Below are 26,348 nucleotides of genomic sequence, written 5' to 3'. Positions count from 1 at the left end.
ATTTCTCAATATGGGTCTGTATTGTAATTATCTTCTCTCTGAAGACCATTTTTGCTGCATGTTATAGATTCTGGGACTCATATCATGTAGAATTTCTGATTTGCATAGAGGCTCTTTTAAAGTTCTGTTTCAATTTTCTCTTTTATCCAGTAGCTACTATGCAGCATATTGTTTAGTCACCTGTTTTTCTTGTTTGTATGTAATAAATTTATTTCTAACTTTATGGCAATATGGTCAGCATGAGTACTTGGTCTGATGCCAGTCATCATGGTTTTACTGATAACTGACTTGTGCCTGAACATCAGTCGAGTCTTGAAATGATCCATGTGCACTTGAAAAAAAATGTTTGCAGCAGTTTTCAGGTGGATTGTTCTATGATTATCTGTTATGTCTATTTGGTCATTTAAGTCTATTTGTTTCCTTATTTATTCTGTCTTATTGCTTGCCCACAGCCGTAAGTGGAATATTAAAATCCCCCAGTACTGTTGGGATTGATGTGCTATTGTTCATATGTCCAGTTAGTTGTTAGTAATTGTCTCACGGGTCTTGGTGGCTCTGTCAACTTATGTATATATGAGTGTTATTTCTTCTTGGGTTAATCCCCTAACTATAATCTAATGTTCATCTCATTACCTTTTTACAGTGGAAATGTCTTTTATCGGACAGACATGTAGCTGTTAGGGGCTCAGAATCTTAGACTTTATATTTCAGATAACCAGAAGCTACTGACTTGGGTGATTAAAATAGTCGTAGGCTGATTTTAAACTGTATTTCTAATATCTGTTGACAGGATACACAATATATTCAAGACAGAATTACTAGATGTAGGAAAACTTGTTACAAATTTCTTTCAGTGGTCCAAATTTGAATGAATATGCATCTGGATCACTGATTAAAAAGAAACTTTACTTCCCATCGTGTACCAGGGCTTATAAAGATAAAAATGAAAATCAGTACCCTCAAGAATTAGTAGCTTTTGGGGAAATTATTTTTTCATAAATAATTATCTTAATGTGACATAATTATGTGATATGTGATGTGATGAATATCAGATACAATGGGTACCCTGCAGAAAGAATAACCAATTTTGCCTGAAAGGAAGATCTAGGAAAGTTTTAGAGAGGAGGCAATATTCAGGCTAGTTCTCAAAAGAAAGGAAAGGCATTTCAAGCAGGGTTAACAATGTGCCATCAACCATTCAATCAATAAAAATGAAATGAATGGTATTTTTAATGGGACTGTGTAGTTAGTGGGCAACCGATGGGACTTGAAAGTGTGGCTATAGACAGATCATGAAGTCTTTTTATAGTATGATGGAAAGTTTGTAATTTATACTGTAAGCAATTTAAAAAATTAAGGATAGTTTAGATAAACTCAAACTTGCAGTTTATGAAATTCACTAGGGTTACTCTGGGTCAACAGATCTTTCCATCTGTCTCAAGGACTGAGGCAAAGTTGGCTTTAAGGTTTATAGTTAGACTGAAAGGCAATTGTAACCACTGATACAAAGATAGAAAACAAACAGGAAATCCAAGATACAAATGTTTGTTGAAGTCATTCAGACTTATTTGTTATAGCAAACCAAAGACACCATTGAACTCTACACTTAAAAATGGCTAACGTGGCAAATTTTATATTACATGTCTTACCACAATTAAAAATAAAATTTAAATGTCTCACAAATCACTTTTAATTTGCCTGAAATAAGAGCCTTTGGAGTGATTTAGTTCCTGAGGGTGAAAGCTGGCTAGGTGTTATCACAGTTAGTGGCTTTTTTTTTTTTTGAAGTAACATTGATTTACAACACTGTGTATTATTTAGAGGTAAAGGATCACATCTTTCAGGTATATGTTACCACTTTTATTTAACAAGGAAAAAACACCTTTAGAAATCCCAATGTGCTAGATTTTGTGAAGAAGCAAAAAATAAAATGAAAAAGAGATAGTTTTCTGTCTACTCAACTTGAGTAAATAAAACATCTATAATTTGAAAGCCAAGCATCTGGAGAATGGGAACTGTTTCTTTCAAAATGAAACATCTAAAAGGTATTTCTGATACTGAAGCATTTAGGATTATGATGACAAGCTACATGTATTTTCAAAATCATTAGCTACAGATGGCTGCATGTTTAAAAACATGTAACTTTTGTTTTCATAAATACAACTGGAATTTTGCTTATAAATAAAATGAATGGACACCCTAATTGGTATACACTCATCAGTAAACTAAATAACCAACTGAGAATTCAAAAGTTGAAAAGACCTCTCTAGAACTTAGCATGCAGAAGAACAAACTAAAATTTTACAAGCACAGATTTTAAAGGGACCAATACTATGAGTAATTTTGTAGGCTTTTTCATGAAAGTTTTTAGACAGATGATGTGCTGATTCTATCAGAAATAAAAATATCAGCCACCAAAGAAATCACAGGGGATTGTGGCCATTCTGAAAACACAACCACTGAAGTAGATTTTAATGTATAATAAAACAAAGCATAAAAAATAATAACACATATGCTTTTCTTTTTTGGATTGAAGATTGTATATACAGTTTGAGGCAATTTTCTGTTACTAGTAGCACCACTGAAATTCAGAAGGGGACTTTACACTTCTGTTTGAGACACTGAGCATATTACTATACAAAGCATATGGTGCCAATCCAAAGATAATTCATTATGTGATTTACAAAAAATACTAATTTACAGGACATAGCATGTTGTGTAATCCAGAAACAGGACACAAATTAAATGAAAATCATCCTGTGGGCATGATATACTAACATACATTTGAAGAGTATAAGCCTATATCTAAAACATATACAATGTTATAAACCAACATTATAAATAATCAAAAAATAAATGAAAAGCATAATCTAGTCAGTGTTTTCCTCTGATACTTGTCTTTTTAAACCATTTTTGGAGTTAATATGAAAGTCTACATTTGACTCTGTGAATTTGAAACAGAGAAATGGCCCTTCTGATTCCTCCTATACTTTTATAGGAAGTTTCGAGATAAAGTAAAATATATGTGGAAAAATATCCATAATATATAAATTTCTATGTAAATTTTAATTGTTTATCACTTTGCTATAATCTCCTAAAATAACTACGGAATTAAATCAACTTTAAAAAAAGTTTAGTTTGTTATTTAAAAAAATGTTTCCATGAAGCTGGCCACTAAAACCTAAAAGTACAACTTAAAAGAGTTATATAAATAAGGGGAAAAACAACAAAATGTTGTATAATATAGTGAAAAAATGGCAAAAAAAGAACTGAGAAAAGTTAAAGATTACTGAAACAAGATGAAAAAATACTGCAAGAGAAAACTGCAGTAGCAAATTAACACCTGTATTATTACTAGTTCATGCACAGAAATAACTCTCATGTTCCGATAATTACTAATTAAAAAATCTTCATGGAAAGTACATGCCATGTGCTAATTTAAGCACTATGCTTTAAAAATATTAAGATCAGGTAATTCTAATAAATACTTGACAGGAAAATTTCATTATTTATCATTTAATAAGTTAAGAAAAATGAAGCACAGAGGCTAGAAATACATACAAAGCCACAAATCTAAAAAGGATTGGTTGGGGGAATGCAGGTCTGTCTAATTTCAAGGCCCATGTTCTTGACCACTAAGTTTTTCTTGCTTCACGAATCCAAGTCAGTATGTTCTTTTAGTACAATGCCTAACAGAAAATATGACTTTCACCTATCACATTTTTCACTTAATACAAGGGTAAAACTGAACTCAGAAAGAGTGCAGAGTTATGCATTTGCCAAGTCATGTAAAATTTTTAGCTTGCTATTTTCTCATCTGTAACATAAAGACATAAAGACAATGTATCTGATCTCCTACTTCACAGGATTGATGGCAGAATCAAATATATATGAAATTATTTTAAAATGTTTTAAGAATTTTAAAAATTTAAAGCAGTCTTGTTAGCATAGACTGCTTAAATATGCTATGCTTTCCTTATTTCAAAAGACCTATTTTAGGGCCTCCCAGGTGGTGCAGCCTCTGCAGCTCGGGTTCAATTCCTGGCTGGCCAGGGAGATTCCCACATGGCAAGCAGAACTCTCCTACCTCGCCTGCTGCTCCCCTCAGCAGTGTACTTCATTCAATCTGCCTTTTCTGCTCCCGGCTCTGTCTCTGGTGAATCCTCTCACCCTACCGCCTCTACCCTATATCCCAGCTTTTGCATATTAAAAAAAAAAATAAATTTTTAAAAAAGACCTATTTTAGGGTAATATAAGACACAGATGTACAGTCTAGGAAATAGCTGTCAAAAATATAGCATTTAAAAAATATTTTACTTTTTACACATTTTTCCTAGAACCACCTATAATTTTAATCTGTTAGTACATTATATAACATGTCACAGAGGTTTTTTTGGTTACTCCCTTCTTGATTAAAAGTGGCTAACACTCCTTTGATGGTTTGGAAGTACAATGGTATCTTTTTTGAGATATGAGCTTATTTCCTTCTTGGCAGACATTTCTTTACTTCAGATAGTTTTTTTATCATATAATCTCAGCCTTGTACTAATATGAATTTTCTGACTTCATATTTTTTCATTATGATTTCCTAGGTCTATACATGTTCATATATAAATAATATTACTCATGTTTATAGAGCATACTCAACTTCTGACATTATGCTAGGAGCTGGAAATAAATGGGAAAGATTACTTAAGACTTAGGACTGCTTCTGTGGCCAGGAAAGTGAAAGTACCTAACAAATAACTGCACTTCTTTTCAGAACAAACTTGCATTACATTTAAAGTACGTAAGAAAATACGCAAATGACAGGTGTTTGTATATTTCATTCTGTTCTTGTGCAAGCATGCTTAAAATAAAAATGAAAATGCTTACTTACTCGTACACCTTTAGGACCTGGATTACCTTCTATTCCAGCTAAACCCTAGTGTGAACAAAAGACATTATCATCATTCTGCAGTACCTTTTAAAGAGATAAAGTTGTTGATAATCAGTTAACAAAAAGGGCATGTAAAAAAGAATATTTTCAAAAGTATAAAATTCAGAACTCTGTTTACTTACTGAAGCTTATAAACATGTTCAAGAAACATTAGAATCTCAGAACCAAGAGACATTGTACATAATCTATACACAAATATAGTTTAGATATCTAAATAAAGTAGATGACACATTGAGATATAAAAAATTTTTTCCATTAGGTTCTTTATACAAAATTGATTTCTAAGATACTTCTAATAATTTTATCTAACTTCTAATAAACTTATCTACAATGTATTTTTTAAAGAAATACATTTTTAACTTTATATTAATGTCCATGTTTGAGTATATTTTATATTTCTCAGATAACCAAGATAACTTGGTAGTAAAACTTTAATGTAATACCCCACATATTTATAAAGACCTTAAAACAGAGTTTTGTAACAATAAATTAACTTTTCAATTCTGTAACCTAGAAGAGAAAATTTGTTCTATTATTAGCCTGCATGGAATAGTTTGGAAAGTTTGGAATTAGAGGGAAATAAACACCAAATGATTACAATGAATTTTTAAAATACAGGCCTGAATTCAGGTTAATAGATATAAAATAATATATAATATATAATAATATATATATTAAGGAAATGCCAAATGAATGTGTTGTGCTGCCTTTACTTCACCTCAAATAGTGACAGCAACATTGTTTTATAGATTCCTTATTATATAAAATATATTATATTAACTTGAATATGTGTGTGTGTGTGTGTGTGTGTAATGGCACTGCCCTTTATATCATATATTATATATTGGTATAAATGAAATGGCACTGCCATTTATTTCCCAAGTCATATTTTACAACTGTGTTATTTTAAAATGATGCTGATTATAGAGAGCCTTAACACTTACCATTACTTGGTTTTAGTCAGTGCACAGTTTTATAAAAGCAGCAGTAGGCTGTTTTTAGATCTTCTTAGACCACTGTAACTTTGATAGTTCTACTATACATCCTATGAAACATGTTTAGAGATTCCACCCCCATTTTAAACAAAACATTCCACAATACAATCTTTGAAGGCTTATTATAATTGATTATGAAATTACTTTGCTATAAGTGATTCATTATTTAATAAAAAAATAATTATAATTTGAACATTAACTCTCAAAGTTAGAACATGTGATGCATTAATGAAAACATAAAAGGAAAGGTGTAAATATAGTTACCTCACCTGCCTGCCAGGATAGCCACGTGAACCAATATTACCAGCAAACCCTGGAATTCCCTGAAATGAAAAATAAAACACCACAATAAAGTCAAGAGAAGCCCAAGAAAAGAAAAAATTGACACAGTTATAATACCTACATTTGAAAAAAATGTTTTCCCCATAAAAATATAAAGAGTACTGCATGTTGTTTATCTACCTGAAATTATCTATTAGAAGCAAAAATGAACTGCAACTTTTAATAAAAACAAAGCTGTTAGATCGGGGCCTTAAAAAAAGACATTAATTATTAGTAATAACAAAAAAACCAAGGATGGCACATAAAGAGTTAGTACATTTCTTAATAACCAGTATTTTTTTAAAATTTCTTATTGCAATCATCCTGCAACTCTCCTTAACTATCTGATCATGGGCCCCAGAACACTAAAAGGGAGGGGTGGTCAATTGCGAAACCAGGCTTTTCTTTTCTAAGGTAAACTTACAGACTACTGGAGGACGATGGATACCATGGGGGAAGAGTTGTGGTAACACATCTGACGAGGCGTCTAGTTATACTTTTGAATCTTATACAGTGTTGTTAGCCAATGCTAGTTCAATTTAAAAAATACAAAAAATAAAATGAACTTAGGAAAAAAACAAATTTATGATAAGGTAAACTTACAGCAAGTCTGATTAAGGCAGATATTAAGATGTAAATACCTTTATCATGACATAGGTCTCTCTAAAAATTCACAAAAAACTGAATGATAAACTCTTTGAATTGACAAGTTTTTATTCTTAATTGGAAGACTGACCTGTGGACTCAAGGAAACTTGGAGCAGGACTGGGTGAGAATGTGACAAGAAATACCTCCACTAAAAAAACCATTCCATTAATACTTTATTCATTCATCAACTGTTAAATAATTATTGAACCAAGGAAATTCCAAATGAATGTGTTGTGCTGCCTTTACTTCACCTCAAATAGTGACAGCAATGTTTTATAGATTCCTTATTACATAAAATTCATTAAAAGATATAATAAAAGACAAGAGCGCTTTTCCCCTCCATTCTGAAGCAGACAGAAGAGTGCAACCTCCAGTTTATGTTTATAAACACTTTCAAAATCCTAAATATTTGGAAAATCAAGATAAAGAATAGACCAAAAAAGGCAAATGGGGATGTTCTGAGTACTTTTTTATGTGCCAGCCATGATGCGAGCACTTTACATCTACTTTATTGCTGTAAAGCAAACACCACTGTCTCCATTTCTACGCATGAAAAAAAGTAAGATACAGCAAAGCTATGAGACTTGCCCAAGGTGTCACAATGAGTAAACAGTATAGCATAGATGTGAACTCAGGCAATCTTACAAAAGTTATATGTGTGTTTACACAAACACACATTTACACACACATCTGTATACATCTATCTGTCAGACAATGGACAATTTCATAGTGGCTTCTGAGGATTGCCAAATTCTTGTCTACATGTGGAGAGTTATATCCTATGAATTACAGAAATCATATTTACATATTAAATATTACCTTACCTTATTAATATTACATATAACATCAATTAAGCACCTATCATGTGCTAGGTACTATTTCAAGTATTTTTTTTTTAAAGATTTCTTTATTTATGCATATAAGAACTGGGGTACAGGCCAGAGGTGTGGGGGTTGAGAGGATTCACCAGAGACAGAGCGAGGAACAGAACAGGCAGATTGACTGAAACACACTGCTGAGGGGAGCAGTGGGCAAGTTAGTAGAGGTCCGCTGAGCCATGTGGGTAGCTTCCTGGCCGGGGATCAAAATCATGCTGCAGTGGCTGCAGACAGCTTCATAGGTTGTGTCTTAAGCCCTTTCACCACCAGGGAGGCCCTATTTTAAGTATTTTCTATGTATTTTCTTATTTAATCTGTTTAAGCTCTATGAGATGGGTGTCATTATCCTTACATACAAAGGTAAAATGAGTCAAAGTGATCAAATTACCATGGAAATTCCTAAGTTAGTAAGTGGGAAGCCAGGATTTAACTAACTCCAGAGACCACCATTCCAGGTTTCTTCCGAGTGTAGGTCTGAAGTACAAATAACTTCCCAGAGTATTCCAGGGAAATCCCTCTAATCATGAGATTTGCTCAAGTCCATTTACAGCCATCCTTTCATGACCTAACCAATTCTAAAATATACAGGCCCACATCCAGTCACCAGCCCTTGTATTTGGATATGCAAATAGAAAGGAATGAAACCAGCTAAAGGGGTTATCAATCTACTCTAAAATATAGATGAAATCTGATTTTAATTAGATTTTTATAGAAGGTTTTAAGACAACCTGGAGAACTCTAGCACATTCGAGCACCATAGAGCATACACAACAGAACAACACTGAGCAGCTAAGTTCTGCTCTACGGGAAGGACAGTGAGTAAGCATTTGGTGTAGTCTTTATATGGCATAAACATATTCTAAGCCAACAACACTTCAAAAGCATTGCTACAGCCACAGAAATGCAAAAGAAACTCAAAACAAACATCATGACTCAATTCACTCTGCACTTAAAAATGGTTTCAAAAAACTGTTGGTTCAGGGCATCCCTGGTGGCATGAAAGGGCATTCCTGGTTAGGTTAAGCACAGTGCTGTGAAGCTATCTGCAGCCTCTACAGCACTAGTTTGATCCCCAGGGAGCTACCCACATGGTGCAGCAGACCTCTCCTGACTCACCCCTGCTCCCCTCAGCAGTGTATTTCAGCTGTCTGCCTGTTCTGCTCCCCACTCTGTGTCTGATGAACCTTCTCACCCCTTTGCACCTCTGGCCTGTACTCCAGTTTTTGTATGCATCAATAAATAAATCTTTAAAAAAAATGTTGGTTCACTTAAATCTATAGTTTGTATACAGTCATCTAGACACAAAGTTATATTTCTAGGCACTGGGGAAATTCAGAACAGGAATTTCCTGTACCCATTAAGTTCTCACTTAGGCATGAAAGCACACTCCCTGAATCAGTAGGTGTCACTGAGAATCCCAGCATGGCTAATGTGGGTCCCTCTCCATATCTCAGCGCTCTCTAGTAAATAGAAAAAGATGATCTAGGTCACAGGTTATTGCGTGGAGAAAACAATGTGTTTGAAAGTGGGGGTAACTGCAATAATTCTTAGTGTTGCTGAGCATTAAATTTGTTAACACATGCAAATATTCAGGAAATAATTATACTACTAAAAGCTGTAGTTAATAGGAGTAGCAGTTGGTCTCAGTAAATGATGGTTATTGTTAGAGTTGGCAAAGATGATATAACTCCTTTTCCAAATGCTTGCGCAGTAACTTATAGGTGTTTACACATTTGGCGTACGTGACTGTCTTCTAGAAAATTAGTTACACTCCTTTTAATGCCCAGAGCTTTTCCACTTAAAGTGCAAAATGATTTTAGTTGTTCCTCAAGGTTAACTTCAATTGTTCTCTTTATGAAAACAAGTAGACTAGAACGCAAGAATTGATGCTAAGATACATTTTCTGACCTTTAAAACTGATTTTAGCCCTTAGGAAAGGTGTACCACCCTCAGAACAGTAACACACCACCACAGAACCAGCTTAGAGAGCAGGCCAGTATTAGCACCGCTTATGCCTCACTAATTTGTCAAGTACCACATCTTCTACATTGGTGGCCACACATTTCTCAAAATTATGTTTCCTCCACAGGGTCTAATCCCTCCCACACTTCTGACTTTTCTCATAAATGCTTAAATGCTTTTCAGCATGTTTGATCTTTAGGAAACCAAGATTACAGCTGTTACAGACACGTACATCACTCTGCTTACCAGGGCCAACAATTAGCAATCTTGAAAAATAGTGACTCGAGGACTGAACAGTATACTAGTCCACTTAACATGAATCAGGAGAATAAAAGAGAACACTGGTTTTATTTCCGTTATATCTTTCCCTTAGGAACCATCCATGTCTTCCAGGAGCCCCCATTAGGGTTTCCTGAGGCTTTTACTGAATCTCCAATAATGGAATCCAGCACTCTAGTTTCTAAGCTTCTACTCTTTCCATTGCTTTACTGGCTTACTACAAATCATATGAACAACAAAAGATATGGCTTTATTTTTTCCTATGGTATATTTTCTGGTGAGAGAGAAAGAATGAATAACAATCAAAATCCACCAAATTCCCAAACTATTTTGCCTTACAAATACATACATATGTTTATAGTGAACACTGCCAGGGGTGTGTATTATATATAAACAAGAAAGTGCACGGTTATGACTTTTTGAGGGGAAAGGATTATATAATTTATGAGATTCTCAAAGGCCTTCTGAACTACAATAGTTTAAGAACTGCTATTCTGGAACATAGAATGCAAATAGTGAAAATCAATCTGGAATCTGAAAAAAATGAAACTATAACAAATAATCGATTAAAAGCTTATCCTGTAAACAGAGTAAAAGTCATTAGGAAAAATTAAAATAGTATGTGAGGGGAAATAATCTCTCAATGATTTTCCGAAATATGTGACTTCTGCATTGGAGAAGATGCAAGTCTTACAATTATAAAGGAAGTATTTACCTGTTCACCCCGAAGTCCTGGGAGCCCCGGATGTCCTTTGAGACCCTGCAGGGATAAAGTGAAGAAAGGTATGAGAAGCCCACGAAAGCCAAATAACTAAATATAGGTTCTAAGCTACTTTTACTCCTACTTTTGATTTCCTCATCAATAAAATTTCTTTCTAATTTATTTTATAAAATTTCTTGCTCTTATTAAGAATTTAATTTTTGCTAATTCTTATTACTAATTTCTACTGAATTTTGATTGTCATTTGATTTATTATTATTAGCTAAAATGGTAGCACAGTACTGAAAAAATAAAAAACATCATTTACTTGGAATCTAGCAATGGATTTGCTAAGCTTTTTGCAAAGTTGGTTTTAGTTCAATAATGCTGAAACAAAATGCCCTCTGACATAATCTGCTTGTAATTATTGAAATACTGGACCATATCCAGGCAATACCTCTAATTCAAGTTTTTGTCTTAGTACTCCATGAATGTAATAAGACAAATGAAAGAGGCTGCTTATGGCTACATCAAAAGGGATTTTAGAAAGCTGGCTAAGAAATTACTAGCCAAAAATTTTTTTCCAAGTAACAAAATCAAAATTAAATCTTAATCTCTATCATTACATCCAAAGACATCCTTTTCTTCTAAAATGACCTATCAAATTAATATACTGTAAACTAAAGATGAATTTTTTTAAGGTGTCAGAAGATAAAATAATGGGTGAAACAGAGTCACTAGGATTAATCACTGAGGGTCAATCAACTCGGGTTAATGATTTGGAAAAGGAAATGATGTTTGGTTAGAAAATGAGGAAATTAAAAGAGGTACTTCTTTGAAAAATAAGGAAATGATGTAACTTTTGAGACACTAATGTTAAAACAGTGAAATACACTGCCTAAATACAGAGGTCTCTTGGAAACAGAAAAGACAGAAAAAGAAAGCAAATTTGGAGGCAAAGATTTTTGCTTTATTTGCATGTTATGTGTAAGCATATTACTAACAAGGAAATTACACAAGGAAAAAAAGAGAAGACGGAAGAAAAGTACTGTCTTCTGGGACTTGGTTCTTTTGTGATTAAACTATTAGAGATCAGAGAAGTGGCCTTGAGAAAGAAGAAAAAGGGAGAAAAACAAAGGAAATGCATTGAGCTACTTTGCACTAGGCATCCTGCCAGTTACTGCCAAATAAATACTTTAATTATATGGTTATCCTACCAAGTAGGTATTTTTGCCATTTTTATAGGTAAAAAAGCTGAGCCCTGAGAAAGTAAGTGATTTGACTACACTCATGTAATGTAAAAACATGTTTTTTTGATAGTTAAATTTGTTAAGAATTGAACAATCTGCTCTTCTATTTAATTTTCTCAGACTTGAATACAGGCTATCCTCATTGTCATCACTTTGCTCAAGCATCAATGATAGCCCACCAAGAAAAATCAAAAGAAATTACACCTCTAAACTCAAGGTTATTAACATCACACATTTACCAGTGCCATCTATACATCTAATGCTTTAACTCAACCTCTGAGTTTACACTATATATTTTTTAAGGTTTATTCATACAAGAACTATGGTACAGGCAGAGGCGCGGGAGTGTGAGAGAATTCACCAGAGACAGAGTGGGGAGCAGAACAGGCAGATGGACTGAAAGCACTGCTGAGGGGTAGCAGCGGGCGCAACAGGAGAGGTCTGCTGCACCATGTGGGTTTCTCCCTGGCAGGCCGGGAATCGAACCCGCACTGCAGAGGCTGCAGATAGCTTCACAGCGCGTCGCTCAACCCGCTTTGCCACAGGGGAGGCCCCTGAGTTTACATTTTAGAAAACAGCCAAAGATCAGGCTAATTACAACATATGAAACACATTGTTCTCAGTTGTTCAAATGTTACATAAGATTCCACAAATAAAATTATCCACAAAGCTAAGTTTTTATAATAGGAAATACTTTTTATAATAGGAAATAAATGTCCTCAGCACTGAGGCGGTGCTCCCTGGGATGAGGCAGGAGCTACAGGAGGATGGGACGTGTGCTTCCCTGGAGAGTGTCAGGAAAGTGAGAAATGAAGAGTCAAGGCAAGAGGCACACAGAGGATTCTGCCATGAAATAATTTCCTTGTCTTTTTTTTTTTCATGTCCAAATATTCATTTACTTATTTTTATTTCTGTAAAACCTTGTGACTAGTTACTTATCATCCTTTGTTTGGCCCCTGTTTCTCCCACTATTTTTTTTTAAAGTTTTTACAACATTGTTCATTTTCTAACAATATTTGCTTCCCCCCCAACCCTTCAGGTGTATTCCCCATAGAATTTCCTTCCCCAATGCACCCATGCACCATCACCACAGTCCCCTGTGCTCCTCCCTCCCTCTGATCCCTCTCCCTCCTCCTTTCCTGCAGTATGTCCCTGATTTATAATTGTCTGGTTTTGCTTCATTGTGTTTTGTATTTTTTTACACTGGAGTCTTATTTGGTTCCCCTATATTCCTGCTGTAAGTGAAACCACCCGATATTTTTCTTTTTCCTTCTGATAATTTTACTGAGCATAATTCCTTCTAGCTCCATCCATGTAGTTGCAAATGGCATGAGTTTATCTTTTTCGATAGCTGAATAATATTCCATTGTGTATATATACCACATCTTCTTGATCCAGTCATCTATTTTTCTCCCACTATTTTTTTCTCTCCTAACCCATAGTGAAATGGAATGAGTGGTCGTACAACTTCTTCCATAGTTGACTCCCCAAAGCACTTTATCAGAGTGGACTAGATATGTTAATTATGATATCTTTTGTCTGTATTATTCCCTTTTAATTAAGTACTGAATTCTTCCATATCCAGAGACTCTGATGAGGGTGCAACATCAATTTTCTTTTTTTTCTTTTTTTTAGATTTATTTATTTATACAAGCACTGGGTACAGTCAGAAGTATGGGAGGGCGAGAGAATATACCAGAGCCAGAGCGGGGAACAGAAGAGGCAGACCAATGAAATACACTGCTGAGGGGAGAAGCAGGCGCGGCAGGAGAGATCTGTCGCGCCATGTGGGACCATCACTGGGTACTGAACGGGCGCTGCAGAGGCTGTGGGAAGCCTCGCAGCCCAGCACTCAACTGCTGCGCCACCATTGGAGGCCCACATCAATTTTCTTCATAACCTCCCTCCCATTCCACCTCCACTATAGGAGATGGCACTTGATCTAAGAGAGGACAATAATCTATAGGGTCACGCGGATGAAAAAGTTTTGTCTAAAAAGGGACAAGCATAGACAATCAAATAATTTTAAAGTAAGTTGGACTATTAAAAAGGGGGGCAAAAAAGCATGTACCTTCGCACTGAGAGCTCAAGCTGGAAAGATTCAAAACGAAAGATTAAGAGAAAGTAAGAACCTTGATATGCTGCAAGAAAGCCAAAGTAGGGCCTCCCTGGTGGCTCAAGGGGTTAAGATGCAACCTATGAAGCTATCCACAGCCACTGTAGCACGAGTTCGATCCCCGGGCAGGGAGCTACCCACATGGCACAGCAGACCTCTGATGACCCATCTGCTGCTCCCCTCAGTAGTGTATTTCTGTAGGTCTGCCTATTCTGCACCCCACTCTCTCTCTGGTGAATCCTCTCACCCCCCCGCCACACCTCTTGCCTATATCCCAGTTCTTGTATGCATAAATAAATCTTTTTAAAAAAGCCAAAGTAGAAGTAAAAAATGAGAGGAGGCAGAAATTATGTTGAGAAAGTTGTCAGAAGAAAAGCAGGACAACACAAAAAGGAAGATGCAGAGAGATCAGTACTAGTTCTTGCAGAAAGGGACAGTGGAAAGATGGGCTAATTAACCCTACCAGCCCCACAGTGCTGCCTGACCCCAGGGGACCAGCCATAAGGCCTATTTCTAGATTCCCAGTTTTAGGGTCCTTGTTTCCCTCAAGGCTGCAGAATGGATTTTTTCTTCCTTGAGATAGCCTAAAATCTCTATTCTTTATAATCAAAAGTACCTAAACATTTTTTTTAAATGCTAATAAAGAACAGACCAAGCACACTGAGTTCTAAGTCCAGTTTGACCAACTGTCATGAACTAGCTATATCATGAGCTTTAAAGTCCTCACTTGTAAAATGACAGTATGAATTATATTCCTGCTAAAATTTCCTTTTATTGCTAGTATTCTGTGATAACTTGAATCTGGAAAAAAATCACTACTTTTTAAAACTTTCATTCAATAAAAAACAAAGGCATAGATAAAAGCAAATTTGGGCTTGGAGATGTAGGAAGAATGCAAATACAATTGATGTATCAAAGAAAAACTCTGGTTCATACGTAAGGGAATTTCTTTCTGTGGTCTGAAACAAAGATGGGGACTCTGATGGGGAGAAGGGAAGAGAGTAGGTCAGGCAGGAGGCTATTAGGATGGTCTAGGTGAAAGATGATTATAAATTAATTTGGGTGGTAAAGTTAGAGATGGTATATAAAGTTCTTTAAACTTAAGCTTCAGGTCTATTTGAGTCAATGTGGTGTCCATAGTGCTTAGAACAGTGCCTGGCACATAGTAAGTGCTCTTTAACTAATGAAGAGACTTGTGTGAATGAATGAATGGATGGAAACTCTTGAATTAAAAACAGATTCTAAGAATCCAATATATCTCATTTTCTTTCTTTTTTTTTTAAGATTTATTTATTTATTTATACAAGCACTGGGTACAGTCAGAAGTGCGGGAGGGTGAGAGAATTCACCAGAGCCAGAGCGGGGAGCAGAACAGGCAGACGGATGAAATACACTGCTGAGGGGAGCAATGGGCGGCAGAAGAGATCCGCGCGCCATGCGGGACCCTCGCTGGCGACCGGGGATCGAACCGGAGCTGCAGAGGCTGCAGGCAGCTTTGCAACCCAGCGCTCAACCACTGTGCCAGCAGGGGAGGCCCTATCTCATTTTCTTAATGTTTGAAATGAAAGGTAAATATGAGAGAGAACAACTTTTTGCCATTTTTAATGTCATTATGTCTTTAATATACTGTCATCAACATCACTATTCTATAAAAGACTTCATTTATTCCCTATGTTTGTGACTATATGCATCATGTATTTTCTACTTAAACACTAGTTGGTAAAGTTTTCAAAAGCAAAGGGAGTAAGTTTCTGGGAAAACTGCCAATATTCAAACTTTGGTACAACTCCAATCTAAGGATCTGGCATTTTATTTTTAAAAATTAGTTTAAAATGTAGTCTTGGGCAAGTATTTGTTATTTTCTACACTCACATAAGAATAACAAAAAAGGTCTAGTAACTAGTAACATATGACCTTTCTCTGATGAATATACTGAGAAAAACTTATATGAACATATTCCTTAGGATGGGTTGATAGGGAAATTACAAATTATATTTTGAAACATATTAAAAATCTATCACAATAAGTTATTATTTTTAGGAAACTGCCTTTGACATGCCCCTTTTAAAAACTCTTCAGTAGCTCTCTAATAGACGATAAATGCTCTGCCGTGGCATACAAGTTCTTTTATAATTTGTCCCTTGAATATCCCAAGTCTGTTCTCCTGACACCTCCTGCCTCACACTTCAGGACTCAGGAGGTAGTTTTCTTCCACCAAGCCTCTATCTATTCAGACACCTGTGTGTAGAAAGCACATGTCCTCTTAACTACCAGATCACTGGATCACTAGGATATCTTCTACTCTGAAGACTCAGCTCAGATGTCAACTCTTTCCCTACTACCCTAAACACTGCCCCCCCTCTTTCAGGGAAGTATGAGTAACCCTCAACTATATCCTATAATAACCAACTCACATTTTCATCATTGCACTTACCATAGCAAAAGAATATACTTGTGTATCTGTTTCCTTTTTTAGACAGGACACTCCTTGAGGGCAGGCACTATACCTTATTTATACAATATTGGATACCTGAAGAATTGCAGGACGAAAGCATGCAACCAGAACAACCGCATCATCCTAGAGTTCATGATATTTTATGTCAGAGGAAAATTGCTCTTTTATTTCAAACAACTTCCCTGAATATTTTGTTTTTGCCTAATAACAAGAAGCTGGGGCAGGGATGGGTTGACCTTATTCAGAATAATGTCAAAAATCACATAAGCAATTAGCCACAGGTTAATAACTAGGTTTGCTCAGCCTGTCTAAAAGGGGAATAGGATGTTTGGAGTCAGAAGACTTAGGGAAAATGAGACCAGAGAGAGGGAACACTGACTTGAGACTCTACCATAGAAGGAGGATGATCGGAAAGACTGGGGTAAAACACAGTAAATTAAACATAAGAGCAGTGGGGTTTAATCATTTACTAATATAAGCTTAATATGTGCCAGTCACTGAGCTGAGATAACCCAGTAAAAAAGATACTGTCCTGCACTTAAACTTAGTCTATCTCCTAAATTACTCATGTATTTTCTTTTAGCCACTACCATTGCATAGTTTTCTGTAATGCAATGTAATGTACTAATATTACTTTTTTTCTGTAATGTAATATTACTTTATTCATTTGGTAATTCCAAGTATATAATAAAATTTGTCTAACATTGTAGGACTCACATCAGCAATGCCTTAGGGAACATAGACAAAGGCGTTTAACAACGTTTTGACCAAAATAATCAGAGAAAACTAAGATGAAATTTTAAAATAGTGATACAATGCTTAGTTGATTTAAAAAAAAAAAAAAACCCTGAGTAAGAATTCAGAGTGAAAAGAAAATAAAAGGATGTGAGCACATTTGGGGGTTAAGACAAATTTCCTGAAGTCTTAAGAGTAAGCATTTTTATAAATTAAAAAAAGTATTAAAGAGAAGAATGATCCCAGGTAACTGGGGAGCTTGACAGCTTAAGTGATAGGAAAACAGCACAATCTTCTCTATTCCACTCACTTCCCCAACTTGAAATATACTTCCTCATGCACTTACAACTTGTGCCAACCTCTGTACCTACCAACCTCCTTTAACTAGTACTCAGTTTTTTCTTTGGTCCCATCAACCTCAATTGCAGTCCGTCTCAACTAGTTCTCACAGAGAAAAAAAATATTCTAAACTAATTCTTGAAATGGTCCTATATGAAGCTTTTTCTTAGGACAAAGAAAATTTATTGAGATTCCTGGAAACTGAAATAATGTTAATCCAATGAATTTATTGTTAATAAATGAAAGTCACATCACTTTGGCAACTGCCAGCTTGCCTGCGAGTTTAGGATTGTAGGCTTTGTTCTTGGCTCCCCCTGCTATTAGTGGGAATGGAGGACTGTAGAAGAGAGGATACCAGTGCTGCCAGCACAGCCTCTCAGCAAAATTTATACTAGATTTTCAGTACTACACTTGGGCCTGGAAACCCAAAGGAAGACATAGCTACACAGATATTTAGAGAAGGCAGGTAAAAAGATTGTCTATACAGTTAACTATGGAATAGTAAAATCTTAGTTTCTCTCTTCAGGCACTCATTTTAAAGTAAGCCTGATTTTACTGTTATACTCATTGATGTTAAGTACATTGTAGGTCCATAGTAATGTCCTTGCTTTCAATAGATCATGAAAAGCTGTATACTCTGAACGACTGATGAATCTCCATGCATTGCACATGATATTCTTTTTTGATTTTCCAACATTGCAACTATATTGACTGTGTACCTCCTCTGCCACAGGAGGAATTCTTTTAATAAATGCAAAAATTCCACCAAAATGGAATGAAAATTCAGATTTAGAATTATCACTAAAACCACAGTAATTAGTATTTTTATATTCAGAAAAGTACCATTATAACATTATTCATAAAAATCTATTTTATTTTTAATTTTTTTAATTTTTTTTATTTAAATAATAAATTTTATTTTTATATTCCCCCATACAACTGCACATGCCCCATTCTGACCCCAATCCCTCCCCTCCCGGCCCCCAACCCCCAAAAAGTGTCTCTGGTTCATAGTTTTTTGTTGATTTTGATTTTCACTTTCTTATAGTTATTCATTTTCCTGATCCCTTATTTAAGTTTTCTAGATTCCTGCTATGACTGAGACCATCCGGTATTTTTCTTTTTCTTTTTGGCTTATTTTGCTGAGCATGATCCCTTCCAGCGCCATGTTTCACAATTACTCTGAGTTATACCTTCACACTAAAATGTGCTGAACTGCTCCCTTCTGGCATATTCTCTTAATCCTAGAAAAACTGCTTCCATTGAAATCACTGCTATTATTCTCACAATTTTAAATAGCAGACTTCCCATATTTATGTAACAACTGATCAGCTATATTAAAAACCAATTTAAAAGTCCATCTGGAGTCCAAGCTCGGAATTATGACTCTTGACTTCCAGCCAACACAGCATGAACTCTGGATCCAACTTAACTGCTTTTTGGCAAAAATGTAGATATTTAGTGGGAAGCGAAAGCAAACTTTAGGTTTTAGGAAAATAAGTGTTACATAAATGTAAGTGAGTGGAGGCACTGTAACCAGTCAATCTAGGAAAACACATTTTTTGTTAAAGATGTTAATACTAATTTAAAAAAAAATGTGGAGGGAGATAGAGAGAAAATGTGCTAGGGAAGAGGCAAACCAAAAATCTACTGGAGAGAAAAAGTAGCTGTTCCTGATGTACTAGCTTTGTTTTTGTTGTCTCAATTTTTTTTTAAAGACTTATTTATTTATGCATACAAGAGCTGGGGCATAGGCCAGAGATGCCGGGAGTGAGAGGGCCCGCCAGAGACAGAATAGAGAATAGAACAGGCAGACTGACTGAAATACACTGCTGAGGGGAGCAGCGGGAGAGTCAGGAGAAGTCTGCCACGCCATGTGGGTTGCTCCCTGGCTGGCCAGGGATCAAACTCATGCTGCTGAGGCTGCAATTGCTTCATAGAGTGGTGCTTAACCCCTTGCACCACCAGGAAAGCCCATACTGTCTCAATTTTAATCTAGTGTCCAGAATTTTTTTTTTACATTATTCTCATGTTTATTCATCTCAACAGCTTTCCTGAGTTGTCAGTATCTTCCACACAACTTTCTTACAGTCATTTTAAAAAGTACTGAAGTATGGCTTTTATTAGAAGACTTTGCTGTTTCCAGACATTTCTAGTGAAAAGGATAATGAAGTCATTATCTGTCATCCAAAAATATATCTGTTTCCTTGGTTTTCATGAAAACAAAGTTTCACTTCCTCTTGCATACATGCTTGCAATAGAAGGATTAAAATACACATCTAACAGATATTAACTTAATAAATTATTAATTACTGAGGAAGCAGCAAAGTTATAAAGAGCATATGTGTCACTATAGGGCTAGATTTAAGTTCTATCTCTGCCAATTAATAATTGTGTGGTCTTGGGTAAGTGATTTAACCCTTTTATACCTCAACTAACTTACTGATGATACACTAAACATAATACCTATTTCAATGGGTTTTTAAGATGAAAAGAAAGATATCAGGAGAGATCAGAACATCGAATGATAAAATAGCTACTATTAATGTTAGTAATATTATTTCACAAAACAGATTTATAAAGAGATATAATAAACTTCATGTTACTCAAAACCCAAACATCTTATTTATCTCTCATAATACGCACAGAACAGCTGAAAGCACAGTGGCTTGAATATCAAAGTTTCTTAAGTCAATCCTGCCATCACTCTAAATGAAGCTGAGATATTTTCTTAGATTTCTGAGCTTATCCTAGATTTCTCATTTACAAAATAACTTATGTTCCTGCCATGACCTTAGGAGTAGAACTATCACTTTAAGGGAAGGATTGGAAAGATGAAGAGACGTTCCTAGGTTACATTTAATGTGAACCATTATCCTATGTCTTCCTGATATGGATTCATTTCATAGAAGTAACTGAGCACGACCTATATAGTTCAAAAAATGAACCAAGGTTAGTAAATTCCATAAAAACAGTTCATAATTAGCCTGAGCATTATATGCAACAATGGGTCTTGCCCTTCCTTGCCTTTTTCATACAATCCACTGGGACAGTCTATGAGGCTCATTTTAAATGTATTTTTACTGTACATTCACATCAAAGTAAGACATGCACATACAGTGGATGAAAACTTCCCAAGCCTATTATGTGGAAAATAGTTGAAGCTCAGATTGAGTCCTGATGTCCTTTTCCTACCAGCACTTGTTATTTTAAAAAATCTGTATATAGTTTCCTTTAACAAACACACTCTGGGAAGCAGAAAACATTCTCAAGCTACAAAATCATCCCCCATCTTTCAACACAGTTCTGAACTACTGACAAATCACAGTAAACCATGGATGCTTTCATTTAGAAAGCAATTTATATGTAAAAAGTACTTTCATTTAGAAAGTAATTTCAGTTTCTGAATACTTCAACTAAACCTTCTGTAGAGAAAATTCAGCTACAGCTGTTAATTGATAACAGAGCAAAATCCCTGACTTCTATAGGCTCCATTTCTGTTAGTTAACAATAGCATCCAGTTTGCAAAAGGTTAAAAAAAAAATCATTAAGGAATCTGTAAAACATACTCAATCCATGGACCACTTTGTTTAAAATAAAATTGTTATTTCACTTTACTAGACTTACTCAGACCAAGAAGAACATATTCTTCTTAAGATTTTAAAATACTGATGGGTCAGTACCCACACAAAGTATGCATAGGCCTACGGAAGCTAGTATCTTCTATGTTAAGTACAATTGCAAAGTTAAAATGAAAGGTTAAAGTCAGTTTTTTAAATTTTTCTAATTATATATACTGCTACTCTATACAATAGCCACTCAATCATTATTTTGTGTTACCCTTTCTAGATAGCTAATTCCATGAACCACAGGCACCATTTAACTTCAAAGTAATGATTAGTGTTTTTCGCTCAGAGGGTAGGTAATGCCTTAGGATGCAACAGCAATGTAATTGATCTATTTCTTTAATATAAAATAAAGATAACGTTCATATATGTTTTCTTTGTTTTATAGCTATTCATCAACATCAGTTCCTCAGAGGTATACTCAGTGGTCAGAAGCATAGCAAGTGGATTAATCAAGTGGATCCATGACTGTATATCAAGACCAATTCTAGTAGGAAAGGTCATCCTGCAGCTTCATGTCTCCTGGGGAGCAACAACCTCAAAAGTGTTATCAGATTCTAAAACTGTTAGAATAAAGATGAGTCTGAAGACCCTAAGAATAATAGGGTGTGGTAGTTATCAGAGGAAAAATACATGAGATCAAAACCTTTTCCATTGCTTTATAATTCATCCTTTAGCAGGGGTTCTGAAGGAAAGCAAATGAAATCAAGATCCTTTCCAAAACCATATTAATACCTGAGAGCTATCATTTATTAAGGACTCCTATTGGTCTCACACTGTATTGCATGTATTATCTCATCCCATGTTTTCTACAACTCTAAGAAATGAAGTGTCATCTTTACATTTTACAAATCAGGCAACTAAAACTTAAGAGAGATTAACCAACCTACCCAAGGTCAATCAACCTATAAAATGTCATCTGGGATTTGAACCAAGTAATCAGTACTTGAATACCAGCATAAATCTCCCATGAGAAAATCTCTATGGCACGCTACACCAGCTCAGCTTATTATTTATTGTATGAATGATAGCCACATCAAGTCCAATACTGTCCAATATTTTGGGGCCTTTAAAACCCTGTAAAATTTCTTTCTAAAAATAAATTTTGTGTATTCCTTATCACTTGCAGAAAATCAACAACTCAGTGTTTGGAAAAAATATGACTATAGAGAGGAGGATTTATACTTGTGTTAACCCAGGGAAACTGCACAACATATTTTATGAATAATTAGTATTCTCTTTTACTTTAGAAATTGCATAAGCATATAACTATTCATTTTACTAGCTATCCACAATCCTAACTACTCCTTTGTCCTTCAGACTTCACATTTTTATACTTATTATGGCAGAAATTTCCTAATAAAATGAACGCTTTAAAACACTCAAGTGTCATCTTTATAACCAAGTATACTTCACTTTAGACATATGAAAGTGTAAAAATGACTTTAAAGTCACCAGTCAGCAAATATAAGTCACCTAATACAGTAAAGAATATTCTATCACTGACTCTGACTTTCTCCTACATATGAATTCTGTCCCCATCATTAAGTGAAGGATTTTCTTTTATTTTTCATAAGACCCCTCTTTCTTGAGGTACCACTTTCCTAAACCAGGACAGCATCCTAATTCATTTTTCTGTGAAAAGGAATTTAAAACATTGACTTTGGGGTCAACTTCAAAATGAGATCTTCAGAGTCACAGAGCTCTCAGATTCATGTTAACATCCAATTATGTCAAAATAAAACATCTTACCTTATCACCTGGCAGACCAGGGGGCCCCATTAATCCAGAAAGCCCTTGATCACCCTAAGGACAAAAAAACAGAAGTTTGATGTTATGAAAGAGAATTGAAAATCAGAATTCCCTTGTTGCAATATTTTATCTTGGGCTTCAAGATCTTACTGCATTTGTTTCTGATTTCATAATCTTGCTCAAATCCCACCTCATTTCAGAAATTCTTCAACATTGTCTGAGGCTGCCAGCCCATATCCCTTCCAGTGTTGAAAACCTGGACTGCACTTCCCCACTTCCATGCCCCAGATCCTTTTTCTCTTTCTTTTCTCTAGGAATACCCTTACTCCCCAAAGCAAATTTGTTCTAAAGTTTACGATGTTTTAAAATCTAAATTTTAAAAACTCTGTAAAAGCTTTGTGAGGCAGGTGTGGAGGGCTCAAACCTGCCCTTTCTGGGAGAACCTGCAGCCTGGTGGCACTCCCACCTGGAGACACAGGGCAGGGCAGTGGCAGGCAGGGCTTGGTTCACCTGAAGCACCTGGGAAAGGAGAACTTACACTTCCATGGCTGCACAGGTATCTTCCATTGCACCACCAGGGAGTAACGGGGTGAAGATGTATGAGCTCCAGGTGTGTTTATCAACAATAGACTCAACTTCACCAGTTGGGTTGACCTGTCCCACTCTTCCCCAGCTCTGCTGAGGGTATGTGAACCCATTTTGGGGTATGGAGGGAAAAGTACACCAGTGGTGGAGGATAAGGAGTGGCTGTGTGGGTAGAGTTGTGTTTTGACAGAGAAAGGTGTGTTAATAGACAAGGAAATGAACGTGTCAAAAGGAATGGGGGGAGCCAGATTTCCTCTCTCCCTCTCCACTGCAACACATTTATCATGCATGAAAAAAGTATACTTCAGTAATAATCCTAAATAAACTCCTTAGTGGTTATTTATACTCTGCTTAATTTTTATTGCACTATCATCAAATTAAAAAATCAGAAAAGGATATTTCTGATCTCTAACAATAGTGTTTTTCCATCTGTACCTGCATCTGAAAAAAATGAGAATAGTAATATACTACTCATCTAATGGGATAGGGGAACTTACCACTATTTTTTTTAAAGATTTATTTGTGCATACAAGAACTGGGGTAGAGGCCAGAGGTGCGGGGGGCTGAGAGGATTCACCAGAGACAGAGTAGGGAACAGAACAGGCAGATTGACAGAAATACATTGCTGAGGGGAGCAGCAGGCAAGCCAGGAAAGTCTTGCTGCAGCATGTGGGTAGCTCCCTGGCCAGAGATCGAACTCGTGCTGCAATGGCTGCGGATAGCTTCATAGGTTGCATCTTAACCCCTTGTGCCACCAGGGAGGCCCGGGAACTTGTCACTATTTAAAGTTATTTTTGTGTGCAACTAAGGTCCCCAAAAGGTTAAGCTCTGTGAGACATGTTACTTAGTGGATGTTATATGCTGAATGACCAGTCCCTGAATTTCTTCTACTGTTTCATCATTGAGCATACATTCATTGTGAAAATATCCAAATAGTTAAAAATAATAAAAGCTTATTTCTCAATCTCCCTTCACACCCACCAATTTAGGTTTTGATTTTATTTGTATTCATATTGTATGTGTGCAATTCTTGTCTTCTTGGTATATTTGAATCCATTTAATGTAAATACAATTTCAAAGAAATTATTTAGTTTTCCACTTTAGAAATGTATCTCCTGATTTTAAAAGTTGGGCTGCACTTAAAGCTCAATGGCAATATATTATGAAATCCTGTTCTTACTTCATTTCTCCTTTGTAGTCTCCATTGTGAATAGGAGTAATTCAAAACCTTTAAAAAAGACTGACATACTTTCAAGTCTAAACCTCAAGTTGAACCTCTCTATATTGTATACAAATACTGCACACACACACACATACTGATCTCCCCTATACTTTTTACAGTAACACCACAAAGATAAAACCAAACATTTGATATAAATTTGAATGTTTAATATGGAGACTTTTTTTTTTTTTAAGTAGCCACCACAACAGAGTGGGCCTCTAACTTCTAAAGTTAAAGTAAATCTCCAAAAAAAAATAAATAAATAAAAATAAAGTAAATCTCCTATATTTTAAAAGATGGTATTTATGTTTCTCAGACTGCCAGTTTTATCCCTTGAAATAATTAAAGGACCAAGACAATAGTGTAGTTCTAATAAATTCTAATTCAGTTCCATCCTCTAAGATTCAGCAAACTCAATTCTAGCACAATAAAATTCTTGAGATTCTAAATTAATTTTTTTGAGAACTTACTTGTTAGTACACTATCTGTAAAGCCCATTAATAATGTGACTTTCTAAATTTTACAAGTTTCTATTAGTCAATTAAAGGATCAGATTTCAGCACAGGAACAACCAATATTTTTTTCAGTCTGTGAATGTATACTACATAAATGCAAACATACCATAATAGTGTCACATTTCGCAACTGTCTCTAAATAAAGCTCCCCTGACATATTCCTACAAACTTCATTTGCATTTTTTAAACATCTTTTTTTAGACAACATTTGCATCCCCTCAGATTGAGTCCCCATAGAATTTCCTTCCCCAAGGCACCCGTGCACCATCACCACAGTCCCCTGTGCTCCTCCCTCCCTCCCTCTGATCCCTCTCCCTCCTCCTCCCCTGCAGGATGTCTCTGGTTTATAATTGTCTGGTTTTGCTTTGTTGTGTTTTGTACTGTTATTTTTTTTAAACTGATGTCTTATTTGGTTCCCCTATAGTCCTGTTATAAGTGAAACCATCCAATATTTTTCTTTTTCCTTCTGGCTTATTTCACGGAGCATAATTCCTTCAGGCTCCATCCACGTTGCTGCAAATGGCATGAGTATGTAGAATCCTAAATAAGAAGTCAAATGGCACACTGAAATTTATGTGCATTCATATTAACAGCAAAAATTTTGAGGTTAGGAATATATCTTGCTGCATTTTTTTTGCCCTATCTATTCCTAATTGGCAGATGGCACAATGGCAGCCACAGTAATACTCAATAAAATGCATAAAATTTAAAGTGATAAATTAGGCTGATAATAGAATTTATTTCTTCAAATATTTCTTCCTTCATTAAAATCTGCTATTACCTGTCTGATATTAAGTAAAACTGACATTTAAAAAAGACAAAAATGATTTTTAAAAGCTTGAAATGTTTTATTTGCCAGTAATTACCTTTTCTCCAGAAATAGCTTGACCTGGGGAAAATCCTGGATCTCCTTTGGGGCCCTAGATAAAACAATTATAAAACACTTAGTGAAATATAAATTACTAATATTTCACAACTTTTTAGTTGTATATATCATCAGATACTGTACACATTAAATAGTTTTAAAATTA

At 35.4% G+C, this 26,348-nt stretch overlaps 1 protein-coding gene across 1 annotated transcript in view; it reads right to left on the bottom strand.

Moving 5' to 3' along the window:
* The window catches only part of COL24A1 (collagen type XXIV alpha 1 chain), a gene marked incomplete at both ends in the record, with an annotated part of 264,900 nt that overhangs the window by 199,327 nt on the left and 39,225 nt on the right, over positions 1-26,348 (bottom strand). The window contains 5 exons of the mRNA XM_084243185.1: positions 4,880-4,924; positions 6,204-6,257; positions 10,738-10,782; positions 22,996-23,049; positions 26,184-26,237. Coding sequence (XP_084099311.1) covers positions 4,880-4,924; positions 6,204-6,257; positions 10,738-10,782; positions 22,996-23,049; positions 26,184-26,237 — 252 coding nt within the window. The remainder of the gene's footprint in view (positions 1-4,879; positions 4,925-6,203; positions 6,258-10,737; positions 10,783-22,995; positions 23,050-26,183; positions 26,238-26,348) is intronic.

The sequence above is a fragment of the Talpa europaea genome (genome assembly GCF_964194135.1).
Source record: "Talpa europaea genome assembly, chromosome: 9".
NCBI lineage: Eukaryota > Metazoa > Chordata > Mammalia > Eulipotyphla > Talpidae > Talpa > Talpa europaea.
This window is presented reverse-complemented; position numbering and strand designations above follow the sequence as displayed.